At 41.0% G+C, this 12,632-nt stretch overlaps 1 protein-coding gene across 1 annotated transcript; it reads right to left on the bottom strand.

The window, feature by feature from the left end:
- Positions 1-1,161: 1,161 nt before the first annotated feature.
- Positions 1,162-11,515, bottom strand: angptl1b (angiopoietin-like 1b). The gene is given in 6 exon segments (XM_020618347.1): positions 1,162-3,122; positions 4,080-4,350; positions 5,469-5,662; positions 6,725-6,979; positions 6,982-7,536; positions 11,217-11,515. Coding segments are annotated over 5 exon segments (1,431 nt in total). The 5' UTR covers positions 7,505-7,536; positions 11,217-11,515; the 3' UTR covers positions 1,162-2,934.
- Positions 11,516-12,632: the final 1,117 nt, after the last annotated feature.

Consider the following 12,632-nt stretch of genomic DNA (forward strand, 5'->3'; position numbering starts at 1 on the left):
CATGCATTTCCACACTGCCAAGGCTGTTTAAAATGTGAGGATTCAGTGTGTGGTGGGCAGAGTTAAGAAGACTTCAGTTACAGCTTGTGTGGTGATGGAGCACCCCACATGGCCAGTCTGGGTTGCGGTCAGCACCAACGCTGGAGAGGCAGATTGGTGATAGAAAAGTGGCACATTTTAATATTAGTGCCAATCCCCGGACTGGGTAGGAAAATGTGCGTTGAAATTAATCCAGTACTCTCATCATTTTCATCAAATGTTGTTAATGTGTCTGTGAACAAGGTACATAAGCCTGAATTGCTCCAGTAAGAGCTGTTCAGTGGTCATTAGGAGGGAACTGGACAGAACATCCAGTCTGAATCTATACATTTACATTAGATGTTCACATAATTTGCCCATGTTCATTCCTTTTTTCCAGTCTTGTATCTGTATGCTACATAGTGTATGAAGCTAAAAGCAGCAAGCAGTTAGGTTATATTAGCCTATGGCTTTGTCCAAGTTGAACAAACTTAACTATGGTACCTGCCCGTCTGAAGCTCACTAACTAACTTGTAATCAGTTAAAAAACAAACTGTGAACACAACAAACTGAGGTTTTAACTTTGGGAAACAGCGAATGGACACGAATGAGATTAAACACAAACATGACAGAGACTGTGACACACACATGCAGGCATGCAGTCTATTAATAAAGGCATTAGTATCATTTGATGGTTATGATGAGATAAATTAAAAGTCTAGGGTCTAGGGGAGCAGTGTCATACGCTGCACAGATTGTAAAGTCCCTTGAGGACAATGCGCAATTTGTATTATTGGGCTATATAAACAGAATTTGAATTGACTTGAGTCATTCTGCCTTGTTTGGACAGTGGAACAAAAAAAGAACAGAAAACAGTAAAAACTGTCATTCAAGATGTGAGGCAGAGTAGCACTGTTGATATGCCCTTACGCAGTTATCCAAAGAAATGTTAGCACTTGAATTAGTGATGCATATACGGTATTTGTCTTCTCAGCTTTTTCATGTCAACACAAAACACACACATCCAGTCACATTTATGGGAACTCCAAATATTTTCTTTTGTACCTCCTTGTACAAAGACATACATCAGGAAACAGAAACATTTTAATGGCATGACTATACACCCACATGATGAGACTGGAACATGCTTGTCAGCAAGCTAAAGAATTATGGGTCAGTCAACAACATATATCAGCACAGCACATGAAACAAGCTGTTTTAAATCCCAGTGAACAAGAATGTGAGTGACCGTATATGTTCACCATTTGTGTAATACTGCTCTGCCTAGTATTGTGACCCATCAGTTTCAAGTTTTATAGCTGTTTAATTTTGACATTATAATACCTTAAACATGTATCTATGCTCAGCTAGGTTTGATTGATCTCCCTACTTTGTTTTTCTCTAACAAACTTAAAAACATTTGTTACAGAGATGGGTGTGAAGGGCACTGTGGTCAATAAAGAAAACAACCAGCACAATATCAGGGTCCATTTTCAGTTCAGAAACCACAGGCTGTTTTTCTTCCATGTGTGCTGTGGATAGAGCACGGTTGTTCAAAACAAACCCATCAGCTGAAATCGCCCTGGCTCCTCTTCCCTCTAGAATGGTTCCCCTGAAAGGATGCCCCTTTCTTTCCATACTGATGATTACAGAGTGCAGGGTCTCATAACGTTGTCAACTGAGATACTTTTTGTTTTTTACCAAAAAAAAACATTTCAAGTACTTTTGTGTGGAAAGAATGTAAAGTTCTTTGTATAGAAAATGAAGAGAGGGGAAAATAACTTGGAAATTTGGATCGATTACATCCTAGTTCAGCCCCTCTCCACTCCTTTTTTTAAATCCTTTCTGGCTTTGAGCAATGTGTTTCTCGTTGTCGGCCCTAGTGCCTATGACTCTCATCACACTTGGCCAGCATATTTTACATGCTCGAAAACCTCTTAAGACAAAATGTATTTCCATCATTTTTCTTTTCTCTCAACAACACTTGTTTTTCCCAGAGTGATACTGAAATTTAATCAACAGTCAAAGAGGAAAACTATAACAGCAATTTCCGTACGTGCAAACACACTGTGAGAATGATTGTCATGTACACAGTCGAAGAAATGAGTTCTGTTTTCTGAGGGATTGTTTACTGTTCCCTCAGGACACCTGGCCTTTTCACTGTTATGATAAGTTAATTATACACATAAATTGTATTTTCTGGTCGTCTACACTTGGACAAAGTAGTTTAACATACAGCATAAAGACCATTTTAAGTTTAGGGAGAAAAAATAAAATTAGTATGGGCTGTGTTTTATGAAATCTACATAACACATGTTTTTCCAAATCTTTTGATCTTTGGTCTTTTTAAATGTGGAAGCTGATACAGAGTTATGTAAATTTATATTTAATAACAAAATGTATTTTCCAGCTCCCAGCAACTATAACAGATGGTAAATACCACAAATGAGGGTTTTCCCAACATACTGTATATCTTGGTGAGGTAGGAAGAGCTGCATCGAGATCCTGTGATGCTAAAGCTTATGAATAACCAGAATACCAGTAACGTTCTGCAAGAATGTGGCACCTTCTCAAATCAGATGGACAGCTGGCATTATTTAACTGAAATTATTCTCAAATTTCCCTTCACCGTCATATCCATTTGGCAGCTAAAGGAACTGTATGGCTTACTATAAACAGTCACACACCCTAAATCCCTCTATGTGTGCATCTGTTATGATATTAAAAGAGCAACGTTCAGACAGAGTCTATTACAGGATGCAGTTCAAATGGCTGGTAATCTCCACTGGGGCTGTTCACTTTATCTAGGATCAACCACTTGTTGATGGCATATATATAGTTATGATTTAGAATGAGGTTAAAGCTTATCGTGGTCTCCATAACTGCCCATAGGCCAGCCTGGCTTACAGTATCTCCTCAGTCGATGGGTCTGATCATCATACGGACAGCTTTCATGGAGTAGAAGCCTCCGCCATAGTCGGCCCAGAAGATCCCATCTTGGAACTTGCTACGGTAGACACCTCCGGTGTACCAGACACCATTAAGATTGGTTTGGCCACAAGCACTGTACCACCAGCCTCCTTTATGGAAATGTGCGCAGTTACCTGTTGTAGGGGGAGAGGAGAGGTGATGATTAGACAATGAAAGACACATTTGATGTTATATTAAGAAAACATCAACATTTTGACCAAATTTTTCAAGAAAATCTGTTTTTCTTTTGCTTTTCAAGCTACAATTACAAGATGCAAACATATTGCAAGTTACTGCCTCTGCCACTTGCCATGATGAGCAAGTCGGTGCTTGAAAGCTAGCTTGAATGTTAGTGAACAAAAACCAGTCTCCCTTTTTCCCCACAGTTTGTGTACATTTTGTGAAGCACTTTATTCTTTCTTTTACTGTATCTGTAATCAAATAAGGAATTCCAAAATTTACAGCAACAATTTTCTCTTCCATAGACATAATCAGGTTTTCTGCAATTCACTATGGAGCCTCTTGGTGTATTTTGCCCTCATTTGCATTAACTGAAAAACTTTCATGTCCCTTGCTTCCAACATTGTAGATACAAATAAAAATTGAGCACAGTTTGGCACAAAACCACTTAAACTGTTCCAGAAGTTGTAGGTCAGCATATGCTAATGAACAAGGTACTTGCAAGCTTGTAAGTGATGATTTTTTCCCCCACTTCTAATCATTGTTTGATGTGAGTGAACTGTTCATGCAGTTCTGTGGGATTCCATTCACTGTGAGACTCAGCAAACTTGCCGTGACATTGCATTGCTTTCAACTGGTTTATCTGCAGTTCACCACTGTAGTTCCAGAAACCCCCACATCAAAAAGGGGTTAAGATTTCTTTTTTATTACAATACTTTGAAGATGTTTAAGTTTGGACCAACAATAAGACAGGATGCTAGAATGGATGAGAAAACATTAAAACTTAATACCTCAAATTGCAGATAGAAGGCTGCAATTCTGAGAGCCTGAAATTTTTAATAAACTATCATGGCACACTTCAAATGAAACTATATGCTACAAGAGCACAAAGAGACCCCTTGTTCATCTACCTGAGAAGGCATCTTTGTCTCGATCAAGAGTGGTGAACTGTTTGCCATTGTGACTGGCTAACGAATCCCCAGCGTTGCCCTGGTAGGTCCCCAGGCGCAGGCGGTAGCCCTCGCTCTCTGGCTCCAGGTGAAAGCTGTTGTACTGGGCGTAGACCTTCTTTCCCATCCAGTCCTCCAGCTCCACCAGCAGCTTGTAGTCCCCCTGCCTCCCTAAGTTGTAAATGCCTTCTAGGCCGAGCCAGTATTCTCCATCTATGTTGCCAAAGCCGCTCTGATTCAAAGGAAGATTAAAAAGAAGGTTATAGAAAAACAACAGAAAATAAAGAGCATTGTTTGTTATGTGGTAGCTCAAAGAATTTGGAAACATGAGAAATGTTTGTGGACATACAACGTCCTGGTACAAGAGGCTGTGGGCTTATTAAGGATAAATGAAAATTTTTCATTTGTTTGATGACATTTTGGCCCTGTAATTAAGCAAAGGGTCAACAGAAAAAAGTGCTGTGGCCAAAGAATGCTACCCTGTCTTTGAAATTCCTAAGAAAGTCATGTGGTAGAGTTTATAATGGAAAGTAAGCACTGGTCTCAAGAGTGCTGGTTCCACACTCAAACCCCACAGAGCTCTTGGATCACAACTAAAAGTGAAATGGCCCGAGCGCTTGCGCTGAATAACCATGAGCAATCTCCATCTGGCCATGTGCCTCCAGAACACTTCACTTGCTAGAGGAGGTTGAGGTTTGTGAGTGCGGATTAGTTGGGTGAGCCAGCAGATGATGAATGATGCAGGGTTTCAGACGGGGGCCTCTTCTCTGGTGCTGTGTGTGTGTGTACATGTGGTGACTTTGTGGGAAAGCGCAGAGGCAAATCAGTGTTGAAGTGAGCAATTTAACTTCCAGTTACACATGCACAGGCCTGGCTGGGGTGAATGGAACACTGGATCACTGATGCTGCCAGTAACGATGTCCTCCATCTCATTCTCACGGAGCTTTGATGAGAGGAGGACTCTATATGGAGCGGTGCAGTAAGACAATCAGCCATCCATCCATCTGTCCATCCATCCATCCATCCACTGAGGAACCAGAGTAGCAGCAGTTGTGGAAAAAAAAAACAATAGATTGAGCCTCCTAGTGGGCCATCTAGTGTTTCATAATGGGGATCTCAAACCTAATGACCTTGGACAAATAGTGCTGCTGACAGGGCATTTTTTACACTTAGTGAAAACACAAGGATTCTAGCCCAGGATATAGCCCCAGACACTCCATATGGTTCCTCTAAATGGGTCATAGAATAGCACCACCGTTGTCTCTGGGCAAACTAAATATTCAGAGGCTTGCCCAGGATAGGACAGAGAATAAAAAGAGACAGGGCAGGGGGACGTGTCATTGTCATCACCTTGTAGTTATCCCAGTTCCTGAAGAAGTTAACAGACCCGTCTCTCCTGCTCTGGATAACAGTCCAACCTCCGTTGTCTATATCTTGTTCACACCAGACCTGCACTTGCCTCTCTGCTTCGTGTGGTTGGAGGAGGTACATGCCGCTGGTGCTGTGGCCGGCCTCCTGTGCCTCCAGACAGTCTCTGAATGCGCCTGAAGGAAAGAACAGTAGGAAAGGGAGGCGAAGACAGATAGGGACCAGCTGGGTTAAGAACTTGTGTAAATAACGACGAAGGCAGACAGCAGTAAATACAAAAAAGGTTTGAAGTTTGAAGGCTACACATTGGTATGTAACAGCTAGGTTATAAAACCTGAACTTTGTGCATTTGTAGGATAATTAACTGATCTTAACTAATTTCTTTTAACAATAGATTTTTGTTCAAAATTCACCGTTGACTGTCATAACTGCTTTGTGGAGTAATCGTATGAGTGACTTTACAGTACATAACAAAGAAACACAGAAGTCAATGTCTGACAAAGAACGAGTAGCAGCAGATGAGAATAGATCTAACTAAATCATGTTAAAAAGAAATTATTTACATTCATTTGAGGTCAACAAACCGAAATAGATATTTCATTAACCCACTGTTTAAGTGGCTAACATCTGCTTTTCCTCAAGGTTCTTCTCATTACAAGATTTTTAATTACAAGCACATGTCGTAGCGAGTTTATTCATGGGGCGAGTGACCCTCTGATAATATGTTAATAATAATAACGTGAATGTATAAACCATTCACTTCATGAAGTACACCAGATGTTCCTCTACTTTGAAGTTTGCACAATCCTATCATGTCAGTCTACGTCTGATGTGCAATGGAAGGATGGTTTTCATGCACAGCTGCACTGAATCCTACATAATTTATTATTCTTGGGCAAGGGTAATTTAAATGTGTCAGGAATTTCTGTTGATGAACAAAATTGGACTGGTTAGGGTTTTTTCTTTGCTTTACTTTAAATTCCCCTGCCTCACTTCAGACATTACAGCGTTTTTATTTCCATCCTGGTTTGTGTTCTTTCTTCTGAGCAGGGAGCAGAGTTCCAGCTGAATTTGCAAATCTTTAACTTTTGTAAATGAGGCCACCAGCCCGCCTGTAGCTGTGTTCAGAATCAAAGATGACTATTTTACTATAGTTGGCCTGCAAAGTCATGACTGCTATATAGTATATACTTAGGATTTTCATGTCTGAATCAAAGGTTAAATTAATGAAAATTCACCTTCACCACTGAAGTTTCTCTGAGGTGGCTTCTTGACTTCTAGGGTACTACTTGTGGGTGATGGCCCAGAGTGAGAGCCCCTATCTCGAACAAATCCTCGGGCATTAACTCTCTGGATCTCATTGGTGAAACGTGGTACATTGACAGGAATGTTCTCAGGCACCACCTGCACCAGTGGAGGTCCTAGGGGTGGCTGCTCATACCTGCGGCTGTAAACCTGCATGCAAAGCTCTTCCAGTGCTCCAATCAGCAAGACAGGGCTGAATATTTGGCCTCCAGTTCCCTGTACCTGGAAGCCAGGCGCAATGACTCAGTGGTGGCATTAAGGATGCGTGTCTCCAGCTGTGCCAGCTCCAGTGAATTGTCCCTTTTCCTGATGATCTCATGTAGAAGCTGCATGTAGAGCTGGGTGACCCTAGAGTTCATGTTCCTGCTCTCTTTCCTCAACAGCTTCATCTCATTCACCAAATTTCCATCCACATCCACCACCAGCTTTAAAGTCTCCATCTCTCGACGCTGTTTAGACAGAAGGTCACGCACCACAGACACATCCAGGCGTGTTACTCTGTCCTTGTCAGTTGAATATCCCCGGGCAGCACAGATGGGGCCTGTAATCTTCTGTTCAGGGACCAGAAAAGTGTAAGAGCACTTCTTGTTTTCTTCACTGGCCTCTGGAGCCCTTCGTATCCGGGAGAAGATGGGGCTCTTGGTCAGGGCATGGCTGTTGCTCCAGAGGGACAAACCAAACAGAGCAAATAGGCTCCATATTCCAGGTCCCATGGTTCCTTCTCTCTTTATCACCAGCTAGAGATCTGTAAAAAGGAAAAGGAAGAAAAAGGTTTGTGTTATTTTGTATTTTCCTTGCTGTCAAGAAATTCTGTTTTAAAAATACCAAAATCAACAATGTTTTAGTCCAGCTCTCAGTATTTCCAACTTTCCTTTGGCATTCAACCCCAAGCCCATTGGTTCCTAAAGATGTAAATCTTTAGAACAGCTCACACATATAAATTTTCATGTTTATAGCCCTCACAACTCCAGTCTAACACACTAAAGTAAGATGGTGAACATGGTAAACATGTCCTTGCAAAATATCACCATGTTAGCATGTTGATGTCAGCATTTAGCTTAAAGCACTGCTGTGTCTCTACAGCCTCATGATGCTGCGAGTGTGACTGTAAACTCAGTATTGACTCAGTATTGATTTTAAAAAATGCTCAGCAATGTGACAGAACAGCTGGGCACAGATTTTTTTTAAGGAAACAGTACAGATAGAGGAGTAAAGTGCATTTGTCAGGGACTATTTTCAACACTGGATGAATACAGGTTTGGCAGGAGTGTTAACAGCACCAAAACAGAATAGCTGCAAAATAAACTGCATTAGGAACATGTCACCTAGAGCAACAGTGATGGGCTTTTACTATTTTTGGACAACAATGGGAGTCTTCAGAATTGAATAAGCAACTACGTATCAAGCATTGGCTATATTAGTAAGATCAATTCACAATTTTTTGAATTGGATTTACTGATGTAATAACCAGACAATTTTTAGTTGGTCCAAATATTTTTTAGTTTCTTTTTTGTTGCCAGTCATCTTGTACTTTTTATTCAGTTGCCAGAGGATTACAGTGTTATGCATATATTTCCTTTTCTACTCTAATCCAATACACCCACTGTTCCTGCAAATCTTAAATAGTCAAAGAGCATCTGTTGCTGGCATGTTACAGTAAAGAGGTTCAAGTCAAGACTCAACAGAAAAGTCTTGCTTAATCATGAAGTGAGTCGTAAAATGTGAATTGAACTCTAGCAGACTATGTGTCAGGCACAGACACAGCTGGTTTCATACATAAAGTACAGCAGACTGTCCTGCCCTTCTGGTTCATTTGTGGTGGAGTAAGAGCAGTGCCACCCACCCACCACAAATCTGTTACTGTAACTCATATTTTCAGTACATTCCTTAATGGGCTCTCTCTCTCATTACGGCCCTTACCACATTTGTATCAGGTGTCTGGGTGTGCGCAAGTCCTGGGATCTGTTTTTCTTTTTCTGTCAATCTCCCAGCTCAGTGCTTCCAGTCTTTCAGGATACTCACACCAGCTTGTGTAAAAAATAATTCCCTCTGAGTCTGACAAAACATTTGATTGAAAATAAAAACATCTGGCAGACAGTGGAGTTAGTTTGGCCAAGGTGATGGACCAGCATCTGCTGCCAGTCTTTAACAAATTCATTTTTGGAACGTCACCTTGTGTTTTCATCTTATTATTTCAGACGGCCGAGCAAATGGAGCAGGGATGGGTGATGTTCAAAATGTATGCTAAGTAAAACATCTCTCCTTCCTTATTCATTAGTAAAGCTTGGCTCTGCTGAGCCAACTGCAGGCCGATTTTGGTATTCAGGTCCAATCCAACCAGAAAGCAGACTGGTGGATAGAGCCAAGGAGGTTAAGTAAACTTCGTTTAACAATTGTGACAAGCATACAATATGACTCACTTCCTATTGAAGCTCATCCGCAACACATTTGCAGAGGATTTTAACAGATGCCAAAGAACCAGACTTAAATGAGCCTAAAACAGAGACAGAAGGAGCTTTGAATCATTCCTGTGGTCTTCCCTTGATGTTTACTTACACTGAAGAGTCTCGACCACAGTTAATGGGACAGATTCCAGAGCATTACCTAAGCTCAAACTGCTGTCGTAGCAGAACAGTACCCTTTTATCATTGTCATAGGAAAAAACAACCTCAAGGGAAATGTACCAAGTTTTTGTTTTTCATGAAGCACAACTGACAGAAAGAAAGTGTCTAAGCCAACATCAATTTCAATAGCACTGTTGTTCAACAAGGCGATGATTTGAATCTGTCGTGAAGCCAGTGTTTTAGCTGTAACGTGGAAAAAACTGCAGTTTGCTTTGTCACAGATTATAAACCATCTGAAGGTGAAGGAAAGGGCATGCCATGTGCAAGAGCTCAAAAACACCTTGGCACTCTCAGTCAGTTATTATTAGGCTCAGAGTGCTGGTTGCTGTCTTTCCGTAATCACTGGTCATCCGCTTCAATAGCTCAATCTCAGAAACTGGCTCGCCTGCACGTCTCCAGTCCCACAGTTTGAATCTCACAGGCCCCAGCCTTACAGCAATGACAGTGTTTACACAGAGGCTCCTTAGCCAGGGCTGTGAATCTCATCGGCATTTATTAGCACCAGGTCTCACTCTGTCATTCACACCCTGCTGGTCTTTGTCAAGTCGGCCACAGCAGCCATTTTTTGTTGATTTATAAAATGGGTATTTTCTCCTCTTCTTGTTTACAGCCAGACCCGATGAGATCTACCTCATCTACTTAATACAGTCCTTGCAACCAGACTGGTCAAATTTTATGGGGGCTGGTTTTTCCAGCTCAGAGGAAGAGGACACTGCCAGCCCTCACACCCAAGCCCTCAAAAATACACATTTGTGTCTCCTAATTTCTTTTCAGTTTTGCTTAACCATACAGAATAAATTAACTACTAATCAGAAAGCCCCTATTTTTCCATTCTAACTTGAGCCAGCAGATTTTGAAGACCGATAATTATCCCATAAGTTGTTTTGATGGTTGATAAGGTCCGTCTTCTGACGGGATGACATGAGCTTTATACATGGTGAATATGATCATAGGACTTATGCTGCATGTCGATATCATGGACGGATTATGAGACACTGGGCCCCTGGGCACAGACATGATCTTGTTGTGGTCATTTTGCATCTTGTTGTAACTATTTTGCTTCTATATTTAATTGTGTCCACTTGTTTTGTGACTGTTATTTCTTTTTTTTAACTATTTTATTTTCTTTTTATTTACATTTTTTTTTGTGTCAATGTTTTACTTGTTTTTGTCTATGCTATTGTTTTGCATGTCTGTGTACTCATTTTGCATTTATTTGTGGGTGTTTTCCGTCCACATTTACTCACTTTTTGTCTGTTTAATGTCAACTGACTTTCCAACATGAAATGTTAACAGTCATTTCATACAGAGGCTCTGGTCCAGCCCCCCCTGATCCCTTGGGCTCCTGGACCTGTGCCCTGTTTACCTACTCTGTAATCCACCCATGGAAACAGAGAGAGACATCACACCTGAACTCTTAAACATCTATGACTTTTGAACGAGCGTCTGCAGTGAAACACACTGTGTCTTGTCCCTGTGTTCCTAACTCATCCAGTGAGCTTCTTATTCTGATGTCCAGTATTACTTATACTGCATAAATGTTTAAGTCCTTTATAGTTGTCATATAGTTGTTTATGAACCATTATAAATATCAAGAGGACCCCTCTTCATCTAAAACTTCAGTCTAACTTATTGTTTAAAAATACTTTGAACAATGTTATAAAGAAATAGCAATTTATTTATCTAGAGTCATGACTGGGAAGATTTACTTTAAGTTTTCAGTGGTTTCTATGCTTCTCCAGTGAGTATAGAAGAAATTTTAAATAACCTGATCACAGAAATGAAAACATAAAACTCTTACCTGTGTCAGCGACTTCAGTTAGTGGTCCAGGATGTGTAGGTAAGACCCAGCTTGGCGTCTCAGTTGTGTTTCCTGTGCAGGTTTTTGGTCTCCATTCTCCTCTCCTCACAGTCCCCCTCTGTCTCTGCTCTCATCGAGAATGGGGGCCTGCACACAGCTATGGCACAAGGAGAGAACAGAGGAGGGTGGTCCATACCCAGAAAGAGGGAGGCTTACGATATGATTTTCTCTGTATTTTGAACCGAGGGAAGGACTGGCCCTGCCTTCTCCTCCTGGTGTCATGTAAGGTTTAGGAAGAAAAAGAAATACTCCTCCTGATATAAGGTTTCACTACAAATGAAAAAGTAAAACTAAGTGAGGAATCAGACTGGCTGAGAGTCTGTGAGAGTGGTGAAAACACTCAAAATCAATCTAGCTGTCATGATTCATTGTCAAGGTTACTTTATCTCCCTCACATAAACTTTGTCTGTCAGGATTGTAGAAGTTGATGGCATACACATAATCTTTTTCTTTTTGACACACAGACAGACAGACTCATCTGTCAGCTCCACTCATATAACTATATTTCTCACAGTCTACTTACTCCCCCCTCACAAAGCTGTTTCCCATCAGCTCTAATCTAATGACTGAGTGATTCTGGCGGCCCAGTAGCTTTAGTATAATAATACTGTAGGAGGTCTGTTTTGAATGTGAGTATTTCGCTTGTGTTGCTTCTATATATGAGACGTGTGTGTCTCTCGCAGCAATCCAAGGGCTGTTGGCAGCTGTGTTTATGCGGCTGCAAGGACAATATGGAGAGAGGGCTTTGGAGGCAGAGAGAATGCCCCTCAGCTAAATGCTCTGGATTGAGGCGAAAGCACAGACTTTGATGCTCAGGAATTCTCTCTGTGGGGAGACATACAGTACTTCAGCTGGTCAGAGGTCAGTTTTGCTTATGAGTAATCAAGACTGGACATTCATAATATACTGTAGATATGTATGCACATTAAAGAGTGTTGCAGCTTATGTGTTTGACTGAGAGTGGTGGTTGTTTAAAGGGTACCAAAATCAACTGGAAGGGTTGCAAGAATTCACTTTGATAAACATCCTAAAATACTTCAAATAACACAGTTTGAGTAGATCTAATTTAATTTATGCTCACACTAAGAACTCACTAGTGTGCATGTGAAGGGTCACAAGTCCAATAAGGTTGGGGAGTTGGATTTTTTCTAGGCTATAGCACTCTTCATTTCCTCCACTGCTTCCTAATGTCACACCAGAGAGTCATGTTAGCAAGGTCCCCAACTCCACTGTGAGCATACAGTTAGGAGAGCCCCATTCATTCATCAGTGTTTTCACTACTTCAGTCAGCAGTAGAGGAAAATTAACTAAGTACTTTTACCCAAGTACTGTATTTAAGTACAATTTTGAAGAGTC

The sequence above is a fragment of the Monopterus albus genome, unplaced genomic scaffold (genome assembly GCF_001952655.1).
Source record: "Monopterus albus unplaced genomic scaffold, M_albus_1.0 scaffold204.1, whole genome shotgun sequence".
NCBI classification, from domain to species: Eukaryota; Metazoa; Chordata; class Actinopteri; order Synbranchiformes; family Synbranchidae; genus Monopterus; species Monopterus albus.